This window comes from Ochotona curzoniae, unplaced genomic scaffold (genome assembly GCF_017591425.1).
Source record: "Ochotona curzoniae isolate NIBS_2020 unplaced genomic scaffold, NIBS_Ocur_1.0 scaffold_4701, whole genome shotgun sequence".
Taxonomy (NCBI): domain Eukaryota; kingdom Metazoa; phylum Chordata; class Mammalia; order Lagomorpha; family Ochotonidae; genus Ochotona; species Ochotona curzoniae.
Window position 1 is genome coordinate 9,504,693 of NW_024467122.1, and position 20,018 is coordinate 9,524,710.

At 57.6% G+C, this 20,018-nt stretch overlaps 1 protein-coding gene across 1 annotated transcript in view; it reads left to right on the top strand.

Moving 5' to 3' along the window:
• Positions 1-296: 296 nt before the first annotated feature.
• KLF13 (Kruppel like factor 13) overlaps positions 297-20,018 on the top strand; it is a 38,199-nt gene continuing 18,477 nt past the window's right edge. Inside the window, exon 1 of the mRNA XM_040969719.1 lies at positions 297-1,248. Within this exon, the coding sequence (XP_040825653.1) occupies positions 645-1,248 (604 nt within the window). The 5' untranslated portion in view covers positions 297-644. The remainder of the gene's footprint in view (positions 1,249-20,018) is intronic.

Sequence of the window (20,018 nt, forward strand, 5' to 3'; positions counted from 1 at the left end):
AATGGCGTCCTCGCCTGGCCCCGGCCACGCCCCTCCACAGGCGCGGGCGCGCGGCCGCTCCGAGCCGCCGGAGCGCGCTCCGGGATCCCCGCCCCCTGGGCGCGCTGCTCCCCGCGGCCGCCGCCGCCGCCGCCGCCCGTAACCTGCGCCGCCAGGATGTGGCTGGGGGCTGACGTCGGGTCCAGATGTGGCCCCGGCCCCGCCCCCCCCGGGCCCGGGGCCGCCCACTCCGAGCCGCGGCGCGCACGGCGGCTGTCCCGCCTGCCACAATGCGCGGCGAGGCTGCGGCCGCGACTTGACGCGGGCGTCCCCAACGTCGCCGCTCGGCATCCTTAGCGCAGGCCGCCCCTGACGCCGCGCGCGGAGCCTCCCCCTCCCCACCCCCGCCGCTTCCCCGCCCCTCGCCCGCGCCCTCCCATGCGCTCACGCCTCGGTGCCCCGGCCGGGCGGACGCGGAGCCGCGCGGGTGACGGCAGAGGCGGCTGCGCGCCCTGCCTCGCCGAGCCTTAGCCCAGCCCAGCCCGAGGAGAGGGCGCGCCGCGCCCCCGCCCCCAGCCCGCTCTCCGGAGGCCGTGGGTGCGGATGCGCCGCTGACGACGCCTCGCAGCCGCCAGCACTCTGCCCGCCCGGCCGGAGCCCGCAGCATGGCAGCCGCCGCCTATGTGGACCACTTCGCCGCCGAGTGCCTCGTGTCCATGTCCAGCCGCGCGGTCGTGCACGGGCCGCGAGAGGTGCCGGAGCCCCGGCCCGAGGGCGCGGCCGCAGCCGCCGCCGCCGCCCCCACGCTGCCCCGCGTCGAGGAGCGCCGCGACGGCAAGGACAGCGCCTCGCTCTTCGTGGTGGCGCGGATCCTAGCGGACCTCAACCAGCAGGCGCCGGCGCCCGTCCCGGCGGAGCGCAGAGAGGGCGCCGCGGCCCGAAAGGCCAGGACCCCCTGCCGCCTGCCGGCCGCGCCGCCGCCGCCGCCGCCCCCGCCGAACGCCCCCGAGCCCGCCTTCCCTGGCGGCGAAGGCGCGGCGGCGGCGGGAGCGGGAGCGGCCGCGCCCCCCAGCCCCGCGTGGAGCGAGCCCGAGCGGGAGCCGGGGCCCGCGGGGAGCGGCGAGCCCGGCCTCAGACAAAGGGGCCGGCGGGGCCGGAGCCGCTCCGACCTCGAGTCCCCGCAGAGGAAGCACAAGTGCCACTACGCGGGCTGTGAGAAAGTTTATGGGAAATCGTCGCACCTCAAGGCGCACCTGAGAACTCACACAGGTCAGTGGGCGGCACGGACCCCCGAGCGCGCGGACCGGGGCCGGCGCGGCCGCCACGCCACGCCCCCCGGCCCGAGAGGCCGCCGACCCGGCGCGGACATCAGGGCCGGGCGGCGATCGGGGGCCCTCGCCGCTCTGCCCCCGGTCGCCCGGTGGCCGGGTTCGCGCCGCGTGAGGCGGCCCCGGCCCCTTGGAGCCGGCGCCCGCCCGGCGACCGCGCCCCCGCCGGGCACGCCCCCCTCCCCGGCGCTGGGCGGGGCCGCGGGGGTGGATGGCGTCATCGGGGCCGGGGCGGGGGGCGGCGCGGGCAGGTGCGCGCGCGCGCGGCGCGGGAGGGGTGCGGGCGCCGCCGGGGCGGGGGCGGCCCGTGCGCGGGGGTTTGGGGTTGTTTGTGTGTGTGCGTGTGTGTTGCGGTGGGAGGCTCTCTGCCGGAGTCTCTCCCGCCCCGCTCTGCCGGCCGGGCGCGCGCTCGGGGGTGGCGGGGGAAGCTCGAGGCGGGCGAAGTTCACGCGGGGACAGGGCTCTCCCTTCGGCCACTCGGCACATTCTTCCCCCTGCTTCGTCCTGTAATTTTTCCAGCGCTCTAAGGTTTAATTTGTCGTAACCAGAGCCAGCGGCCGCGCTGGCCGGCGCGGGGGGCGGTCCCGGGTCCCCGTTCCCCGCCTGCGGCTCTTTGTGGGGAGCCCCCGCCCATCCGGCCGGAGGGGCCGCGCCCGTCCGGAGGGGCTTGGCGGAGGGGCGGCGCTTTCTCCCGGGGCGGAGTGGGGGCCGCGTGCCGACCCGGTCTTACCTGCCTCGAGACCGGATGCGGGCACCTGCCCGAGGCTGGCTGCCTGAGTCTGGCCCCGGTGCGGGCGCGTCCCTGCACAGATCTGATACTTCGTAGCTGATTGTCTCTGGTTCCCCCCCCCCACCCCGCCTCCTTTTCGTTGCTTTTAACGCGAAAATGCAAACACTGAGCGAGCGGCAACTCTTCATCCATGTCCATACTGATTTAAAGAAGCGTTTCCTTTGCGCACCCTTGAGGTTCCCGGTGACAAGGAACTCCACCACCTCTCGGGCACGTTCCAAACTTCAGCCCTTCAGACCGTTACTTTGTTTCCAAGGGTGGTGCCTTCTTGTCCGTAAGATAGTTCTCAGGCTGACTGAAAGGCACAAAACCCAGCTGCAGCCTCCGGGACCGAGGGCCGTGGGTTCCTACCCCTGGAGCTGCGCAGGTGCGGAGTCCGGCGGATCTGGCAGCAGCCGGTCTCCGCGGCCGTCCCAGCCACGTGGCAGGTGCAGGCGTTGAGGGTAAACCGGGCCAGTTTTGGGCGTTAAGGGTGAGAGGTGGGCCAAGTTGAGCCTGGGTTTGGGGTTAGGGTTCAGCTGGGGTCAGCGGCCGCCGGGGTGGGTGTGGCTGTGGGGGAGGTGCCACGCTAAGTTCAGGTCCTGGTGGGCCGGGAGGGGCAGCTTTTGGGGCGTGGCTGGAGGGGGAAGGGGAGATCCGCGCGGGGGCGGCCATGCTCGTGCTGGGCGGGGGACGTTGGAGATTGGGAGGTGTTGCTGCTGGCTGTCTCCTGGTGGCTGTAGGATAGTAGCCGGCACCGCGAGGCACCGCGAACGGTGGAGGGGCCTGCCGTCGTGGGCGGGGCCTCCGCCCCAGGGTATTTTCCTGGCACTCAGCTCCACTGGCTGGAGAATGAGGTCAAGGTTGGGCTCGTGGTGGGGGACAGGACCTACTCCTGAGTGCTTGCAGGCACCTAGGCCTTTAGGTGGGGGTGTGGCTGCCAGGGGAGAATGTAGATTTCTAGGCCGTGGTGCAGCCTGCGTCTGGGAGCGGCCATCTGGTGCCCCAGGTGAATCTGGTCCCAGAGATGGTCATCCCACACACCTGTTCTGGAGGGAGTCTGGCTCAGCCTGATGCAGGACACCTCCGAAGCCCATTCCAGCCCTTACTCGGGTGTTTATCCGGGAAGAAGCCAGCAGTCCACTGTAGGAGATACCTGCCAGCCTGGCCCCCGGGGCATGCCTGGGGGGCGGGGCAGATCCTGGCCTTAAAGAGGCCACCCGTACCAACTGAGGGCTGGGAGTCTACAGGTAATGGGTGCCCCTCCCGCTCCAGGGCCCGTTGTAGTTTCATTACAAGGGTGAACACCAAAATCATAGAAGCTCTGTGACCAAGGAGGGGTTTCCATTGGTCCGTGCAGCTTGGTGGTGGCTGGGATGACCCAGAGGACGTGGGGGGGGGGGAGTGAGTGGTGGTGGTGTGTTTATAAGGGTTCAGTCTTTCTCCTGGAGTTCTGCTTTGCTGTCCTACTGCCCCCTCCCTCAACAGCTGATTGCCAAAGAGCTGCCCTCCTAGCTGGCTTGGGGGCCCTGTACCCTGTGAGCTTTCCCTTAGTGGTTATTCTGTGGGTGGAGGACCTCTCAGAGCAGGAACTGTTGATGTAACAAGTGCAGGGTGCGGGGCAAAAAGGAAACAAAGCAGCAAAGGTCTTGTCTGCTCAGGTCACTCACTGGCTGTGTGACTCCCAGCTCCGACCTGGGAAGGTTGTTAGGGCCTAAGCCTTGGAGGGTAGCAGGATTGGAGTCGATTTTTTGGGAGGTGGAGGCACTTGACCACTTTGCCATGGGAATGCCAGGATTTGCTGAAGGCCAGGCCCAGCCCGGGCTGTATTGAGGGCAGACAGCCATGTTCTGAATCTGAAGATTTCAGCCAGTGGAGGAGATGGCTGGGGGTGGGGGGCAAGTGCCCTATATCCGTTCAGAAGGCGGTGGGGGAGGGGAGAGGATGCCGCAGGAAGATAGGTGCCTTGGCCCTGTAGGGTGGCAGCCAGGAGAGTGAAATCAGATCACCTTCTCCTAGCCATTTCCTGGGGCAGTTTGGGCAGGCCTAGCCTAGAGGCAGGGATCCAGTCCTGAGTGACGTGGTTGGGCAGAGTGTTAAGGAGCCCGCCTCCAGCACACTGGCTAGCTGTGGAACGTCTTCCTGTCGCGGCTGGCTGATGGCACAGGTGCTCACCTTAGGGGCCTCAGAAAGGCAGCTGGTCATGGCAGAGGGGGACTGAGTGGAATCGCCTTTCCCAGGGCAAAGCCAGGCTGGATAATGGCCAGGGCTTTGTCCAGGGACACGCCCAGGCCAATGGCTCTTGGGCCTGCACCCCCACAGTCCCGCTCTGGATATAGGCCCAGTTGTGAAACTCTGGAAACAATGCAGAAGTGTGTGGCGGGAAGACGCCAGCCTCCTGCCCCTAGCCCTCCACTCCCTTCCCAGCTGAGCGCGGGACACTGTGTGCCGGCTCACCCACGTCTGCAAACGTCGGGGCCGGCCTGTGCATCTGTGCGCATCCGCACACATGCAGGGTAGGAGCCTGGCAGATCTGTTCTGCCTTAGGCTTCTGTTGTGTGTCTGCTTGTAGGAGGCATCTTCATGGTTTTCCATGGCTTAGGGCCGTTCCAAGGCGTGGTTATTATGGCTGTACTTATTTCACCCCTCACCTCTTCACTTGTTGGAAGGACAATAGTGTTACTGTGCTTTTAGTTAGCTGTTGTGTGCTGTGCAACAATAGGCTCGTGTGAGTGTGTGTGTGTGTGTGCGCGCGCGCGCGGCCATGCCTAGAGGAGCTGGTGCCTCAGGGTTTTGACCTAGTGGAGCAACTGGTAGTGTGGGCGAATGTTGATTTATTCTGACCTAAAGGTACCATATTGACTTAAAAGGCATCTTTTGAAATCAAATAGGCTGTGACTCTTCATCTCCCCTGTGCAGGGGAGAGACCTGTGTGCCACTGTTTAACCTTTGGGTGGGGGGATGTGGGAGGGAAGGTTTTTCCTTTCCCAGTTCTTGTTTCACTGGTGAGAGTGTTGCAAGCAGGGTCCATGTTGAAAATATTTTAAACATCAACAAAACTTCTCAGGCGCATGCCTTGGGGCCTGCTTGAAGGTTGTCCAGGGCCCGCCCCCATTGGAGTGCTTGGTGGGCACTGCAGCTGTTGGGTGTGGTCCCTGGGCACTTGGGCACTGTGGGGTTAAGGGATCTGGTGTGTGGCTGTCTCTGCTGCCCTCTCTGGCTGAAAGGGGGGAGACTGCCCACCTGAGTAGCTGATAGAGCTACAGCTTGCTTAAGCAGAGGCCCCAAGGCTGGGAACACAGGAGAGGCAGGACCCAGGCCTGTGGAGTCAGGCCATGAAGCTGTGGCACCGAAATGGGCTGGTGACAGCCCTGGGGCCTTTTAGTCCTGTTCTTTTTAATTTAAAGATTTGCTTATTTGAAAGTCAGATCTTTTTTTTTTTTAAAGATTTCTTTATTTTTATTGGAAAGTCAGATATACAGAGAGGAGGAAAGACAGAGAGGAAGGTCTTCTGTCCACTGATTGACTGCCCTAGTGGTTGCAATGGCCGGAGCTGCGCTGAATTGAAGCCAGGAACCCAGAGCCTCTTTCAGGTCTCCCACATGGGTGCAGGGTCCCAAGGCTTTGGACCATCCATGACTGTTTTCCCAGGCCATGAGTAGGGAGCTGGATGGGAAGTAGAGCTGCTAGGACCAGAACCGGTACCCATATGGGATCCTGGTGCATGTAAGGCAAAGACTTTAGTTGCTAGGCTACTGTGCTGGGCCCCAGAGTTAGATCTTATATCCACTGGTCCATTTCTCAAGTGTTCACAATAGTCAGGGCAGATCGGGTCTGCCATGTGGGTAGTACTTGGACCATCTTCCACTGATTTCCCCAGGCCGTTAGCGGGAGCTGGATCAGAAGTGGAGCAGCCTGTACACGAACTGCCACCTTTATGGGATGGCAATGTTGCAGGTGTTGGCTTTACCCACTGTGCCACAGCGTGGGCCTACTTTACGTCCTGTTTACTGTCACTGGACACAAAGCTTTACTGCAGTTGGTTGGTGGAAGAGTGAAACTAAAGACAAAAGTGAGGACAAAGCAGTGTATGGCTGCTCTGCTTCTAGGCCAGCTCCCTGCTTGTGAACTGGGAAAGCAGAAGAAGATGGGCCAAGTGCTTGGTGCCCTGAAGGAGTCTCTGGTTCTGCCTCGCCGTTATGGATATCTGGAGAGTGAACCAGTGGATGGAAAATCTCTTAAGTGTGTCTCTGTCATCCTCTCTCTTGATATCTTTGCCTCTTAAATTAATAAAATGAATCTCTAAGAAAAATATGTGCATAATCCCAAAACTTCTAGAATGATACACTTAGCTCTCACAATCCTATCTAATGATTTAGGTTGCTTCATGGGGAGCCAGGCTCTGTCCTGCCTCGTTCATTGACATGAAGTTATTGAGTCTGTGGGACAGGTGCACCCCTGCGTGCCACCGTTACTCCTATCTGGCCATCATCTCCCAGTGATGGTGGGCAAGGCCTCCCAGCCTGAGCACACAGCTTCCCAAGCAGGCTCTGCTGTGTGAAGGATCCCTCCAGTGTGAATGTATGTCTTTCTGGAGATGTGTGCCTTGCTCCCTTCCTTTCTCTCAGTATTTCTTCTCCCTTTAATACTGTGTCATGTCAGATGTACCTCCATCCACGTTCACATTCCCTGATGGTCCCAGAGCATCCTGGGATGGGATTTGATTCTCTTAGTTGAGTTCCCCTTGGGTTTGCTTGGTTCTTTGGTTTCCTTTAGTCTCGGTAGTCTACCTTGGGGTCTGTTGTTACATGGTCATTGGAAGGCTCCAAGCCACTTGACCTGGCCCAGATTAAACAACTTCTGGTCAACTGTACGACCCAGGTGTCAATGGGCATTTCCATTGCTACCAGCTAGGGTAGGTTGGGCAGAGGCACGGGAAGCCAGCTGGGCCCTTGCTGTGCTGTGGGGTGCTGTTTGGTGATGTTTCCCCACTTTGGGGGTGCATCTTCCTCTTGACCTTTAACCCTGGACCTCAGGGCCATGGTTTTCTTGGAGGGTCAGGCTGCCATGGGGCAGTGCCCATATGTTGCTCTCTGGCCCCCTCTGCACCTGGCGGTTTCTGCTTCATTTTCCAGCTTCTTTGGTGGGGTCTAGGGAGGCAGAAGACACCCCGACTTTATGAGAATACAGGCATGTTGGGTGGCAATTGCAGCAAGCTCTGTCTTTGCAGCTCTTGCTTAGCCTGTCTGTACCCTGGCTGTGTGGCCTCTGGCAGCCTAGGCGGAGCCTACAGCCCGGGATGCTCTGAAAGTCTTGGTGAGGCTTTTGCTCCTGAGAAAAAAAAAAAAGCAAACATTGTTCTGAGTTCACACATGAGAGCCTGTTTTTCTTTGCTTTTCGCAGCCCCAAGTGGGATTATTTTCTTGAGAAATCACCGTTACACTGGATGGGAATACTTCTTCCACTTGGCAGTTCAAAAGCAGCCACTGGAGTGTGTGACCTGGATTGGGGTGGTAGAGGCAGCTGCTGGCCCTTGGGACAGGAGGCTTGGTCACTGCACTGGCCCATTGTAATGGAGACTTGAACTTTTCTTGTCAGTGAATGGGTGGTAGCTAACCAGAAGCCCTGCCATTCAGCCATACCACGTGTCTGTCCCTGTTATGGGTATGCATATGCAGATGTGCCTACATAGGTGCTTCTGTATGTACATGTGACTTCCTGTTTTCTCTGTTGGCAGCTCCACCTAGGACCTGTCAGCCATGTGGAACTGCTGATTTCTAGTTCAAGTTTAGGTCTCAGGGTCTAGCCTTCACCCTAGCAACTGCTGATGGGTCCACCTCGGGGCAGAGGGTTGGGGAAGCCTGGAATGGCCTTGGTTGAAGCCAGGGCCTTGATGGAGGCCCCCTCCCACACCCATTTCCTTCACTGCTTTCCACCCTGTCCTATTCCCCTCTTGGCACACCGGGTTGAGGTGTGATGGTCATTTGCTAACGACTGGTATGTGTGTTTAGTTTGTACCAGCATCCTTTTGGACAATCCCAACTTCCTTTTTTCTTTTTTGGTGGGGATGGTGGGGAGGAGTGGGGAGTTGTTTCTGTTTATTGTTCTCGTTTTTAGAAGTTCACACAAACACTTGCTAACCAGGAACTTGGCCACGCTTTGTGGGCTTTCTGCCAGTCTGTCCCAAGGTGACCTGTTGATCACTAAGGCATGATGCCTCAGATGCAGTGTCCGCCCATCACCACCTCTGAGGCGTGGCCCACCAGGAGCGGATGGGTGACCCTCGGCCCCAGCACATGGTACAGCCTTATCTCCTTGGAGCCAGAGCTCGGGGTGCAGCAGCTTTGCCAGATGTAGGAGCCCACATTAAAAATCTTTTAGCAGAGGGTAGGGCTCTGGCACATACCTACCGCTTGTAAATACCAGGGGCTGGGGGAAAGAGTGACGTGGGCTCATCCCACCCGTAACCTGGCTGCATTGCTTAGAAATGGGATTGGGTCTTCAAGGTCATGACTAAGTAGCCTGGCCAGTGGTCCTGGATGAGCTTCCTCCCTTCTATGTGGAAAGCCAGCAGTTAACCCTTAGGGGTACATGAGCCTACCCCAATGCCACGTTTGTGGGGGATACATCTGCCCTCTGTCCAGTAAAGTCCTTAGGCTATCAGGGGTTGGTGGTGGTTTGGACCATGGGAGTGGTCAATCCATGCCGGGGACTTCCCATATGCTTGGGGGACCTGGGGCAAATTGGCAGCTTTACCCAGCTTTTACTCCCCGCTGAGTGTGGGCCCAAGCCATGAGCTGGAGGGCAAAGCATAGTGGCAGGGCAGCAAGGAGCTGATCTGCCTGAACCCAAGGAGAGGTTTTTGCAAGAAAGTGCCAGGGAAAGAGAGAGAATGGATATTGGTCTCAGGAGGAGGGGGAGGGAGCCGGGTCTAGCAGGCCAGTGGCTTGAGGCTGCTCAGCTTGTAGGTGAATGATGAAATCTTGGGTTGCAGGAGAGGATCTGGGAGCTGTTTGGGTGCCCAAGTATAAAACAGCCACACCCCATGCAGTTCTTTGCATAGGGTGTGACCAGCATGAAGCATTGCATTGGTGCTGCTCATGGGGGCCTGAGGTGTGGGAGTGAGGGGCAGATTCCGTTGCCTTGACTGGTGCTGGGTATGTACCTGGCTTTCTTGTGATGCTGCTCCATGGCAGTGGGGCCTGCCCATGGTTCCCTCCCCCGGGTAGGTTGGTGAGTCTCAGGGAGTGGGGTGGGTCCTGGATCCCTCCATCTCCTCACGTTGGGCTCACCCCAGAAGGGATTTCTGCTATGCCTGCCTATCACCTGCTGGGTCAGTGTGCAGTAGGTGAGGAGCCCCAGCTCGGGTGCCCCACAGCCACGTGTGCCAGGGCCAGGGCCCTAAACTCCATGAGACTCTATCTGCCTGCACCACAGCTTCTTTGCTGCTTAGATTAAGGTGCCAGAGTATTCTTTGAGTGGCTGTGAGCATTTTGCAAGCTGCCACCTCTTATCCAGGTTGAGATAAGTTTTAATATTTCAGGCTATGTCCTCTTAGGAGGTGAACTGGTGGAGCAGGAGCCTGTTAGTGTCCACTGTCACAGCATCCCACCACTATGTTGGAGACACACAGCTGATTGTGCCTCAGGGCTGGCTACTCAACAGTCTAGTTTAAAGCTGTCCTGAAGTGGGTCTAGGGTTCCCTGGTTGCTTTGGACAACCTGTGTCACTTTTAAGTTCACGTTGCTATAGTCTCTGCAAAACTTGCACTTTTTTTTTTCCCTTTCCCCTATCCTCCTGTTAGCCCTGAGTTATGAGCCAAGAGTTTGAACTCCTTTACACCTGCAGCACTTGACACAGCCTCAGAGGCCAGGCATTTATGTGTGCAGCGTGCATGCGCACGTGGTTAGCCATGCGGCCAGTGCCCCGGACAGTTGTTCCTTTGGAAGCTGGCCAGTTGGCAGGCGTTTGTCCAGGTGCTGCAGTGGGGTTTGTTTGCTTTCCCTGGCACTGTGAACCCCAGTGGGGCTGTGTCTCTCAGCGGCTGGAGGGGGCGGGGCAAGGGCAGTGTTGACAGGACCCTGGGGCTGATCCTGGAGTTTCTGCTCTTGGTTTGCCTGCTCTTCTTCACAGGACAACCTGCTGTGGGGTCTTGGCTTGGGCCAGGTGAAGGGGTAGGAGCTAAGCTGGGCTGCCCACTTGGGGCCCAGCCTGGCCCTGTCCTTGCTTTAATTCCTCCTGCACATTGACGTCTGAGCAGGCTTGTAACCAGGAGGTTTCCAGCCTGCCTCCCCTCCACCCCCATTCCCCCTACCACACATAGTGGAAAGTGGAGGGGGGGCGGTGGTGTAATGCTGCTTTGTGCTGGAGGCGGAAAGACTGGGAGACCCCGCGGGGGAGGCTGTGGCTTCCTCCTTCCGCCCACTGGGGACGCCCTGGCGCCCGTCCCGTGGGGTGTTGGGAGGAGGTGACCTGGTTGGCTGTCCCAGCTGTAGTCAGAGTCCTCCTACACAGCACAACTGGAGGTAAACATTGGGTTGCCGTGGCAGCTGGGCCCAGGCAAGGCGCAAAGTGCTTGTGGCTAGAGAAGTTCTCATTGTCTCAGATTTCTAGGATGGGTTTCTATTTTGATTTTTTTTTTTTAATTAGCAGAATGACTAAGATTCCCAAAATGTCTGACCTGGTTCCTATCATTTCTTAATAAACATTTATGTTCCCTATGTAGGGGAAATGTTGTGGTGAGGTCCTGGCAAGGCAGAGACGGGGACAACACAGGGGACCCTCACCCCCCACTGCTAACAGCTGGCACAGAGTGTGGCCCAGATCGCTGGCCAGAGCCCAGGGCCTGCGAGTGCTTACGTAAACACCATTCCAGGCTTTGATTGGCTTTGAGCTGATTGAAGTTCCATGGAAAATTTTGGGACAATGCTTTATCTTCTCTTGGAGTAGTTAGACACTTGTACCTGGAGCTTCCAGTGGCCACAGTGACAGAGCGCAGGTAGCATTGTCCCCATCTGCTGCCTGTGACTCCCAGCAAAACGAGGTATGAGGTGCCTGAACCCTCAGCCCACACAGGTGGCCAGCGGCACCCAGGCTGTGTGTGCCTCCCTGCGGGCGGGCCTGGCGGCCAGGTGCTCAGGCCTTGGGTTTATAGGGCTTCCCCACTTGGCTCGGTGATAACCACCAGGAGTCCCCTGTCTCAGCAAGGAGCCAGGTGAGTGGACAGGGAATGGCTTCATTCATTTGGTCATTATATGGCTGATTCAGGCTGTCCTGGTGGGGATGCTTCCTTTGAGTCACACTAGAGTACTGTACCCAGGTCTGCTTTTGGGGCACCACACTCCTCCTGGTTCTCGTAGATGTGCTGGACATTGGAATCCTCTCCCATGACAAAAACTGGTGTGATGTTCTGAGGGGGGTGGCCGCCCATGGATTCTCGGCTCTGAGGGAAGCATGTAGCAGCTGGCGTGACCCACCTGCCCAACACCAAGCTGCATTTTTTTTTTACCATCAGCCTGATGCTGCTTGTCTTACCCTAGCCTCGCAGCCTTTTTAGATCTCTGCTTTGACTGGGGGCCTTAGCCCTTGGCCTAGTGCTGTGCACCCAAGGGAGGCCGTGTTGGCATTCTCTCCAGGGCCCTGCTCACCTGGCCACCAGCAACTTTCCTGTCATGTTTGCAGAGACAGTTTTACAAACATGACCTTTTTCCAAGATGTGTGCAGAATTTAGTATCGTGTGTGTGTGTGTGTGTGTGTGTGTTAAGGATTTAGTGTATGGCATTAAAGGTATTGAAATGCTATCAGAAAACATTCAGGGGAGTGGCATTGTGGTGCAGCGGTTAAGCTGCGTCTCCTGAGTACCAGTTCAGGTCTGACTGCTTCACTAGCCATCCAGCTCGCTAATAATGCACGTGGGAAGGCAGCTGAAGATGGCCCGGGTGTTTGGACCACTGCACACCTGTGGGCGACCTGGATAGAGTTCCTGGCTTCAGCCTGGCCCAGCTCTGGCTATTGTAGCCATGTGGAAAGTGAACCTGCAGATGGAAGATCTCTGTCTCTGCAGCTCTGCCTTTCAAATAAATCAGTAAATCTTAAAACTTAGGAAAATAACATCCTTCGGGAGTCTAGGTAAGTGGCTGCACATGGTGCTGTCAGAGGCCTTGTTACTGGCTTAATGCTTACGTATGCAGGGGACAGCATGCATGTCACTCCACCCCACCTGTCACCCAGACTGAACTCTGTTCTGGGTTTTATCTGTAAAAGGATTTCCCTGGCCCGTGAAGAGCAGAGGAGGGCATTGCCGAGGAGGTGCCCAGCGGGAAGAGTGAGTTTGCAGAATTTGGCCCATGAAGGCTTGCTCATGGCACCTGAAGGACCAGTCGCTTTGGCAGCGGATACTAGGTTATGCCACAGGATCTGTGCAGCTCACCCTGTGCCTGCCCTCCTAGGCTAGCCAGCCTGCCAACCCTCCTCTCCTTCACTCCACCACCCTCCAGGATCTGGCCTCAGCTTTTGTGTCTGTTAAGTGTTTGAAGCGCGGGGTCTCAGGAGATGAACCAGGCCCTGGCTTTGAGAAGGTGGCACAGAAAATGAAGTTTCCTGAGCATCTGGTTGTTGCCATGGGGACTGTTGCCAGGCAGCAGGCTATGCTCAGACCACGGAGGGGCAGTTCCACCTCAGGTGAGCTTTGTCTGCTGCCAGGTAACAGAGCCTTCCCAGGCACCTGTGGGTTCTGCCCAGCCAGATGCTAATTAGCGGCTGAACTGAAACCTCGACCTGGGTTATAAAACATCCTGATCACTGGAACAGTTCTGGATGCACCCCCTTGCCCAGGGATGGGCTTGAGGGCAGTCCCACCGAAGGCAGTCTTGGGCCTGTTGAATGATTCTTGACAGGTGCCTTCTGAGAGGGCTTCGCCTTCCAGGGGCCCCTGCCGTCCTTCAGTCCCAGAACAACAGGTATCTACCAGCAGGACGGCAGCAGTGCCCAGAGTGGAAGAACCAGGGGTGCCACAAAAATGGGATGTGTGGCAGGAGAGCCCGGGGTAACCCTGGTTCCAGATCTTGGGAAGCTCAAGGTCATCTGTGGATGCCTTGTTTGCTTTCTTCACTTTGGCGTGTGGAGGGCAGCAGTCTTTTGTGTGCAGACTTGAGTGTTGTGTCCCAGTGGGGCACACAGAAGTGTGGTGAGGCGGCTTCCCAGCTGCCAGCCACAGGCTGTAGCTGTTTCTTCCCTTCGGGTCTGCATCCTGTTCGTGTGTTTGGCATCACAGTGCTTCCTGTGTGGTCTGAGGTGAGCATTTCGAATGACTCCAAATAAGAGCCTTCCTTCCTCCCTCCCTCCATGCCTCTCTCCCTCCTGACCTCTAATTGTTCCCTGAGGATACCTGTGAAGGTCCCTGGGCAGGGCCCAGTTGCTGGATAAGGGGCTTTCCCTGGGCTCCAGGCTCCCTTATCCCTGGGCTCCTTGTTCCCTTTCCTGCGCTGAGCCCATCCTTGAGATGATCCTGAGGTGTCTGTAGGCCTGCCAACCTAGGGGCGCTGTTGAGACTGGATGTCCTGCAGTCAAGTGCAAGGGTGGTTGTTGTCCCCACCTGTCTCCAAGGACAAGGCTTGGAGGCCTGATGTGGGGGAGTGCTGGGCCTTGCCAGGGGCTGCATGCCCACCTGTGTTGGCAGCACCCCGGGGCACCTGGGTCACAGCAACATGAGTTACATTTCAAGAGTGGAGAGCTGCCCAGCTCAGGTTTCTCCACCACCTGTGCTGTCCTGCAGGTGCACCTGGGCTTTGGGCCACTTGGATGGGCTCTTCGGCAGGGTCTCAGGTAGACATTCTGAGGGACCCTGGGGTGTAGTTCCTGAGAGTCAGCCCAGGCTCCCGGAGCAGCTCTGCCTCCTTGGGGAGGGTTTCTAGGGCTGCCGACACTTCTCTCCAGCTTTCGGATGTGTGTGGCAGGGTGTCTGGTACCCCTTCTGCCTACACAACTCCACATCTCTTGGCAAAGCTGGGTGAGGTGCCCAAGATATGAGGCTGGGTTTGGCTGTCAGGGATGACCCAGCCTCCTGGGACAGAACTCTGGCAGCACTTCTGCAGCTTCTTGCCCTCACTTGCTTGAGAGTAGTGGCTTCACCTCCTGCTGTGACCTGTGTTTTCATACCAGGGTACACTGAAAATGGGTCGTGGCTGTGGCAGGGGTTCCAGAGACCAGAACTAGGACTCCCTTAGCCTCCAGCCCCCAGCATGTTCAAGAGTTGGCTTCTTGGAGCCTGGGCTAGTGGCTGGTCCCCTGTGCAGCCCAGTGATGGATCTGGCCCAAAGTGTGAGGGGCTGCCTGCCATTGAGGAGCTGAGTTGGGCCCAGGAACCTGTGTGGCCAGCATAGGCTTTGTTTTAAGAATGTGGAGAATAAGTCCTGGTCCTTGGGTCTGTGGATTTTTTCCTAAAACCAGCAGTCTTGTTTTGACCCACTCTCGTGGAATTCTGTGCAGACAAGGACTGGAGAGGGTTGCTGGGGTGGGTGGGGCAGGAGCAAGGCCAGCAGAGTTGGCTGCCTCATGTAGGCACTGCCCTGTGTTCCCCACACCCACCCTGGGGACTGTGAGTCCCCACTACTCAGTGCAGGCCTCTGGTGGCTGCTGTGTCAGGGCAGCAGATTGCTTCCGCATCCTCATCTGTCTTTCTAGGGTGTCTGGAAGAAGAAATGAAAACAGCACCTGTGCTTTGAAATCTCTGTTTCTAGCTGTGGCTGCCCCCAGGCCCTTGGTGTTGGGCTGGGTCCCCTTGAGCAGGGCAGCCTGCCCCATGCCTGCTGTGCAGTCCTCCTTGCCGGTAGCATACGGGAGAGTCTGGGGAGGTGCAGATGGTATAGGCAGCCTGCAGAACAGGGGCCACCTAGGTCCTGGGCGTGGGCCCAGAGGATAGGTGAAGTTGGGAGTGTGGTAGGACCCATGCTGAGCAGCAGGTGGGAGTGTTTGGCCTTGGATCTGTCTGGGGTGGGCAGTGTCTCCTACCAGATAGTGCCAGCCCTCTGAGCAAAATGCTTTTTGCCTCTGTGGTAGAACCTGGGGATCCCTGGGGAGAGCAGGGCCAGTACCTCCTTTGCTTAGGCCAGTGTACCTTCCAAAGAGGCCCTAAGCCAGAGAACCCTCTAGGAGGCCACTTGGGCTGGGGGATGCTGCCTTCGTTCACCACAGCCATGGGGCATCGGGTCAGTCTGGCCTGGCAATGTTGTCCCAGGATTCTGAAGTCCCATGGTCCCTCACTAGCGGGAGCTTGATGGCAGGGTTCTGAGACAGGGCAGGAAGAAGTAGGGGCGACTTGGCTTGGGATGTCAAGGGAATAACAGCTAAAGGAGAAACAGGTGTTGTCCTGACCAGGCCTTAAGGGACCATGCTGCCATGTGGCAGATGCTTGAAGGACCCCAGTTCTCTGCGTTTCTTTCCTAGCCCCTGGGGCTGAAGCAGAGTGGGGTCACCTTGTTGTGGTTGCAGTTTGGGTGCCAACACATCTTGTTGGTATCTTTTTTTTGTTAATTTTTGATTTTTTTTTAATTAATTGTATTGCATTATGTGACACAGTGTTATGGGCACTGGAATTCCCCCCACCCCTCCCCGAACCCTCTCCCCATGGTGGATTTCTCCACCTTGTTGCATTACTACAGTTCAAATTCAGTTGTGTGAATTTTTTTTTAAGATTTATTTATTGGAAAGTCAGATATACAGAGGAGGAGAGACAGAGAGGAAGATCTTCCGTTCGATGATTCACTCCCCAAGTGAGCGCAATGGCCGATGCTATGCTGATCTGAAGCCAGAAGCCGGGAACTTCTTCCAGGTCTCCCACATGGGTGCAGGGTCCCAAAGCTTTGGACCGTCCTCGACTGCTTTCCCGGGCCACAAGCAGGGAGCTGGATGGGAAGTGGAGCTGCCGGGATTAGAACCAGCGCCCATATGGGATCCTGGTGTGTTCAAGGCAAGGACTTTAGCCATTTGGCCACGCCGCCGGGCTCTTATTTTTTGAGTTTTTATTGGAAAGGCAAATTTACAGTAAGAAGGAGACAGAGAGAAAGCTTTTTCACCTGCTGTTTTACTCCCCAATTGGGCACAACAGCTGGAGTTGAGCTGATCCAGAGCCAGGAGCTACTTCAGAGTCTCCCACATGGATGTGGGGTCCCAAGGCTTTGGGCCATCCGTTAATGCTTTCCCAGGCCACAGGCAAGGAGCTGGAGGGGAAGTGGAGTAGATGGCACCTTTATGGGATCCTGGCATGTGCGAAGTGAGGACGTTAGCTGCTAGGCTATCGTTCTGGACCCTCTCTCCCCCCCTCTCGCGTCAGAATTCAGCAATGGGATTGTGAGGATACTTTGTGTAGGCGGTGGCCCCTGTTGTCTGCCGGGGCCTGACCTGTCCCCTGACTCCAGACAGCCGTGACCCATGACTATCACCCTGCAGGAATCCCAGGACCCAGGGCTATATTGCTGCCACAGTCCATTTGGGACAGGGGAAGCTTATGCTGTTTCCCAGGGACCTGCCTGTGGCTCCTGATGTGGACACACATAGTTTGCCCCAGGTGACAGGAGCCATTCCTGCCTGCATGCTGTGCCCACCCCCCTGGGAATCATGCAACCAGCTGGACAGCATGTGCACCACAGCCCTCTTGCTAGTAGAAAGGCAGCCATGCCAGGGACTGCAGATTGAAAACTCACTTGCCTCCTGTTGCGCTCACCCTGGCCTAGGGTGCTGGGGCCTTGGCCACCTCCAGCTGGGTACAACCTCCACTGAATCACTCCACCTCTGAGTGCAGCTTCCTGCTGCCTGAGTACGTGGGTGGTGCCCTCAGAGCAGCCAGTGTAAGTCCACCAGGCCCCTGTGTAGCAGGTGTGGGCCCGGCCTGCACCGCTGCACCTGGACCTGGCTGCTTCAAGCCTTCTCCTGGATCTGGACAGTTCCCCTCTGGAGGAGGGGTCATGGGTGGGTCAGGGTCACCGCTTCCGGAGCCCCTCCTGTGCCAGTGTGAACTTAAGTGTGAATTAATGAAAAGCAAATGAGTTCACATGTCCCTGGAACTGCACATTATGTGAAATGGAAGAATGGGATCAGTTGTGTGTCCTTGGCCGAACCAAAGTACTCAGAGTTGCTGAAGCTGCCAGGCCCTCAGAGTGGCCTCTGCGCAATGGGTGAGCAGTGTCTGGCTTGCTGTGCTCCCTCCCATTGGGGAAAGCCCAGAGGGAACCAAGTTGACTGGGTTGCCGTGGGGCAGGGAGGGTGCTGCAGCCTGGCATTTGTCCTTAGGCCAGTGTGCAGCTGCAGGCTTGGGATGGGCTGGAGAGAGTGCTGCACAGGTGGGACAGGCCTTGCACAGGCCACTCGTCCGTCACATCATGGGACTGGATGGGAATGACATCTCCTGGCCAGCCAGGTAGCTGGCTGTGGCCTTCATCTCCTAGATCTCAAAGAAGGCAGAAGTGTGTGTGTGGCTCTAACTGAGAATGCCCCTTTAGGCTCTGCCTCCTATCACAAGATTGAAATTCAGAGTGGAGGGAATTCTGTCCCCTCACCCACACACCCAAGGAGAGGAAGGAAGACCCTGGGCTTGGTGCTTTGCATATGTCCCCACTGAGTGTGCAGAGAAGGCAGTGGGAGGTGGCACTGAAGGTGGTTTCCAGTCTGACTTCTTGGTGGTGGTGGTGGAGTCTGGAACTTGCTGAGGGACTGGCTCTCTGGTCCAGCTTTCAGGCCCTGAAGGATCCACAGGGCCACCAAGGTCTGGGCACAAATCTGCAGAAGGCCCTTAGGAGTGGTCGAGAACAGTGAAGATGGTGAGGCCTGGCCAGCACTTCACGTCCCAACAGCCAGGCCTGAAGCAGTGTGCAAGCCATGGACATGGTGAGAGCAAGGAAATGAAGAGAGGGAGCCTTGGTGGACACCCAATGGAGAGTTTGCCTGGTCACCAGAATCACTCACACTTGGTCGGCCCAGCTCTCCATCCCAGCTGGGTCAAAGCAGAGAAAGCCAAGTCACCAGCTGGCCAACGTGGGCTCAGCCCATTGGTGTGGCCTGAGATGCTGGTCCTCTTGCAGGAAATGGCCTTCCCAGGATACTGTGAGGGGGCTGCCTTGTGCTTGTTCTCATTTCTGATGGTAAAGATTGTGTCTCTTAAAGGTGTTTTGGAAACAGTATCAGAAGTTGCTGGGAGGTTCAGTCGGTCATTCTAATCCCACCACCTGTGGCCACCGCACTTAGTGTTTTCATACATGTGTATGTGATATAGTGTACAACAGGGAATATCCTGTGCAAGTCATCCTGTGTTCTCATATTCCTGCTCTAACATTCTTCCATGATCACATCCCCAAGGCACTGGCTGATTGTTCAGGACCTTTATGGTCTGCCCCCAGTTTGTCCATTTCTTTGTCTTCATGTCCTGCACCAATCCCAGGCTGGGAATCTCCAGCGACTTGCTGGTCTTGCACACCCTGCAAGGGCAGCCCTGCTGGGTATGAGTCCTCATCCTTTTATTTTGTTTGATTTGTTTGAAAGGCAGTTGCTAAGAGAGAATGAGTAACTATCTTCCGTCCTGTGGTTCACTCCCCACGATTTTCACAACAGTTGTGGCTGGGCTAGCTAAAGCCAGGACCTTCTTCCTTTCGCCATCTGCTGTTGCTTTTCCAAATGCAGTAGCAGTGAGCTGGCTGAGAAGTGGAGTAGCAGGGACCTGAAATGGCTCCCATGTGCAACGCTAGCGTTGAAGGTGGAGGCTTAACTCCCTGTGCCACAATGCTGGCCCCAGCCCTCATTTTCACAGCCTGAGTCTGAGGACCCTGCCAGGCAATGTGCATGTTAAGAGTAAGGTGCCTTCTAGAAATGGAAGTGAGTCTGAAACCCACCAGTGAATGGCACATGCGAGTACCTTGACAAGGAGGGGGATGAGCAGAAAACGCTGGACCCCAAACCCACAGTTCCCCCAGGACTCCGGGCCCTGTCACTGAGTAGGCCTCTGGACTCTTGGGCCTAGGCAGTTGGCCATTGAGTCTTGGATACCCAGGTTTAAAGATCTCGCAGCCCGGGTTTAAAGCCCATCTTTAGATGGGCCTGCTGGCCAGCTGGCAACCTCAGCATCTGCCAAGGTTGGTGGCTGTGCAGTGTCACTTAGTGTGGCTCCAGCTGCTGTCCCTGGCTGTCTCCTCTGTCCCCAGCCCGAGTGCCAAGTGCAGGAATGGGCCTCCATTGACCCTTTGTGTTTCCAGCTCCTGGTATACTTCCTGCATCCATGTTATGGCTGCTGGGCCTGATGGAGGTGGTAAGACCAACAAGTAGAGACTTAATGAAAGGCTGTGTTAAATTGTGTGCATCCTGTGGGGTGAAGGACCAGGCTGTGTGCATACACAGGAGCACTTGGCATTGAGGCCTCCAGGGTGTATGTGTGTGCTCCAGGCCCTGCAGCGTGAAGAGGCAGGACCGACCTTCTGTTTGTCTGCACTCTCCATGTAGCCAACCCTGGTCAAGAGCTCTGTGGGAGTGTGCCCACCTCTGAGCCCATAGGCTGCCTAGACTCTGGATGGGCCTTCTGGAGGATGGGGAGGAGAAGGAGGGACTGCAGAGGCTGGGTCCAAGGATGGCTCCCCCATTTACTGGCTCTGTGAGCTGGCACCTGGTGTGGTTCTTGGCCTGCCATCTGAGGAGTTTTCCTGGGCTCTCATTCACAGATGAGTGCCCAGTGGTTACCAGCACAAGGGCTTGCAACCCTCAGGACCAAACACAGTCATTGGTCAGTGCTTGGGGACACTCTCCTCCAGTCCTGCTCCTCACTGTAGGTGCCCTTGACGGGGTGTCCCTGGCTGTCAGAGTCCCCCTTGCTAAGAGGGGTGGCACTCTGGGGGACTCTCAGGCTGGGCTAAGTCCCTGCCATCTGGCCTGGTCCCTGCAGGGGTTGGGCTGCTTCCAGATCTGTT